General features: G+C 47.1%; 1 protein-coding gene across 1 annotated transcript in view; it reads left to right on the forward strand.

Moving 5' to 3' along the window:
* DVL1 (dishevelled segment polarity protein 1) overlaps window positions 1-3143 on the forward strand; it is a gene marked incomplete at its 5' end in the record, with an annotated part of 58214 nt that extends 55071 nt beyond the window's left edge. The window contains one exon of the mRNA XM_010296659.1: window positions 2725-3143. Coding sequence (XP_010294961.1) covers window positions 2725-3143 — 419 coding nt within the window. The remainder of the gene's footprint in view (window positions 1-2724) is intronic.
* Between the last annotated feature and the right edge of the window lie 249 nt (window positions 3144-3392).

Consider the following 3392-nt stretch of genomic DNA (forward strand, 5'->3'; position numbering starts at 1 on the left):
CTCCTTGCAAAACATCATCTCTGTTACCATAATGTTTAGATTAAAGTCACATCCCTGTTCTGGTAGATGCTCGTACAGATGGATAGAGAGATGTGCGTCTGGAGACATGAAAAAAGTAGGAAGGATGGATTTGTTCAAGCTCACAGGATGTCAGTCAGGAACAATAGAAGGGTCTTCAGAGCCACTATACATTGTCTCTGGAGGATCTCCTGGCCCTGTCCAGGAGGATTCATGTGGAAACTTCTGTTCCCATGACATGAAGTATCGAGGCAGCTGGAGTCTCTGTGGCTTTAGGGGTGGAAGTTTGGTGTCCAGCAATAACAGAGAATGAAGGCTGATATGTTGTGGCACTGCTGAGTGCAGCTTTTCTAGGCACTTGAAATGCAGATCCTTTAAATCCATTTTATGACACTTAGGTTTAAAGTTGACCTTAGATGGAAACAGATACTGCTGTGGTTGTGTCACATTAGCAGCATTTCAAACCTCAGCTTTAGGTTGGGCTGCATGCCTCGAAGACAGGCCAGTCCCTAGCTGCCAAAAAGGTGAAACTCTTGTTAGATTGCATTTAAACTGAAGGCTTAGAAGGACTTTCTGACTGTTTATTCTGTGACAGGATTTAAAGGCATGTCAGGGAGAGAGTGAACCTCGGCATGACTAGAGAAGAATGGCTATGCTGCTGATTATTCGTAGACAGACTGCTGTAATGGTAGATGGTTTCTCTATTTTCTTTCTGCCATGTAATCAGCTTGGAGTGCAGCTGCAGAAAGCCAGGTTCTTCTGAGATAAGAAGTCTGCATTAACCACTTGATCTCTTGGAGTCTTGGCAGATCAGCTAGAGCTGCTACTCCAGATATACTGAAGTCTGGAGAAGTAATGTGGTGGATTGCCACAAGGCAGTCTCAGTCCTACTGACTGTGGAAGACCTCTCAAGATCAGCTGCTTTCAGTGCAGCTTGCTTTCTCCCCTGCCTAATCTTTACTCAGCTACAGGCTATGGAACTGGCAACGAATTGTTGTGTACGGGGAGGAGTAATGACTTTAGGTAAGGTTTACTGGGTTTGGAAGTGTGGCAACAGAGTTCATCATGAGATAAAGGCAGAGGCATATTAGCTGTGGAAAGGTTAAAATAAAATGTTGATTTTCTTCCACTGTGAACAGTGCCACACAAAGATGCTTCTTGGAGATAATCTCTATGTTGTTCTTTGGAGCAAAGGCTGTAACAATCAACCTGCTACCAAGTATTTTCTCCTGTCTTACTTGTCTTTACAATATTGCTATGAAACGTTTGAAATGACATCTCAGGGAGCACCTTACCTCTTCAAAGGCTTACCTTAATGAATCTTTGTAGTAGTTGGTGGAGGCAGCTGAACCCAGGTTAACATCTCCATTTACAGACGGAAGAAATCTGAGGCACAAAGCAGGACAGTGTTTTTCCCAGAGTAGAGAAGCGCTGAGAGGGGGTTACAATCAGAAAATACCACTTCAGAGTCCCAGGCTCAGAATACTAACTTCAAGTCCAGTGATTTTATATTCTGTGTTTTCCATCTATCCCCAGCTTTTCTTGCACTCTGCAGGGGAATCTAGCCTTTCCACCATACACATCAGGTCAGTCTAGTTTTCCTGTCTCTTTTATTTGCCTGCTCTAAACATCAGCTGGAGCAGACAGAAGGTCATGATCATCTGTATTTCAAGCAAGGAGCAGCCGAGAGTTATTCTGTTTTTCCCATTTCAGTTACCACAATGACTCGGTGGCTCATTCAGACTGAAAAGCTAGTCCCCTATTCTGCTGGCTAGGGATCCTTTTTGGGGAGACATTCTTGCAGTACGATGGCATGAACTTAATGAGATAATTCTGTGGGTTCATTTGTTGTTTTTTTTTAAAAGACTAATTAACTCCTGACATCATCCTAGACTGTCCCTCATGGTGACAGAGCACGACCTTCAACTTTCATGTAAAATCAGTTCTGAAGTTTGGTGAAGCTTGTACGTAGCAGCAACTCAGCTTACATGCCAGCAGCAGTCCTTTGTTTTTTCTGACTTGATTTAGTGGCCTCTGCCGGGAACATCCTGCGTGTTACTCATTCATCATAGAGCAGTTCAACAAATAACTTTTTTTAAGAGTTCTCCAACAGAACACTGTAGTAATGAATTTTAAAAGAATCTACACACTGAAGCCAGCAAAAGGACATCTGTTAAGCTCAGGTGCTTTGGTCCTGGGCGTGAATATGGCCAGTGTGACCAAGGACGATAGAGAAGGCGAATGAGCTTATATTTGAAAAGTTCTTGCTGATAGCAAAGCGTTCGACAACGTAGCAAAGACAGAGACAGTTACAATTAGATTGAACCTCATTTTCTTGAGCCAAAACCCAAATGCCCGCTTCTTCCTTTTGTTTTTGCTCCTCCCCTCCCTCCAGTCAGTGGGGCGGCAGGAGAGCAGATGGCTTGCAGCCAGTAGCTCTAGGCTAGCTGCTGCTTTCACTGTGCAAGCTCTAAGGTGTCTACGTGTATCTGTGCATGGCACAACCTCGTCAGCTTTGTTCTACCGACTGTCATTGCTAAATCCCGTAAGCCACCAACAGCACGTTCGGGCCTGGTTTCGTCACCATCGTTGCCATTACAACCGTCATACCTGGGTCTGTGTTTTGGTAAGAGCTGCTGTGGGAGACAGACATGGACCTGAGCTAATTCTGCTTTTCTGTGTGTCCTTTTCACTCACGGGCTTTAGGAAGCAAAAGCAGCGGCTCGAACCGAAGCAACAGCGAGAGCAGCAGGAGGGCTCTTGGCAGAGAGAAGGACCGCAAGTCGGCTGGCAGCGGCAGCGAGTCTGACCACACTGCCCGCAGCGGCGGCGGTGCCAGTGTCGTGCGTCGGGAGAGGCCTGCCAGCCAGCTCAGCCACCGGAGGCATGTCTCTGCCACCCACAGTGGGAGAAGCCACCACAGCCATCATTCTTACGGGCCTCCAGGAGTCCCACCCCTCTACAGTCTCCCCAAGCTGGGCTCCAAAGTCTACGGGACGAGCGGACCCCCCGGAGGGCCCCCCGTGAGGGAGCTGAGCTCTGTTCCTCCAGAGCTGACAGGGAGCCGGCAGTCCTTCCAGAAGGCTATGGGCAACCCTTGTGAATTCTTCGTCGACATCATGTGAGAGGAAGTGCCTTCAGACTCTGCTTGGGGAAGGACTCGGGGGGGGGGGACGGGGGGGGGGGTGTTTTGGGGGTGAGTGGGCAATTTGGTCATTGTCGAACGCTTAATGGAAGAAACTTGGCTGTCTTGCGTGTCACACCTTCCTGGTTTGCGATTGTGTTGCAGAAAAATCAACAAAACAAAACAAAAAATACCCCGCCCCCCAAACAACAAAAAAAATCTCCTGGGATTGTTAAATATCAGCAAATTG

This window comes from Phaethon lepturus, unplaced genomic scaffold (assembly GCF_000687285.1).
Source record: "Phaethon lepturus isolate BGI_N335 unplaced genomic scaffold, ASM68728v1 scaffold3611, whole genome shotgun sequence".
NCBI classification, from domain to species: domain Eukaryota; kingdom Metazoa; phylum Chordata; class Aves; order Phaethontiformes; family Phaethontidae; genus Phaethon; species Phaethon lepturus.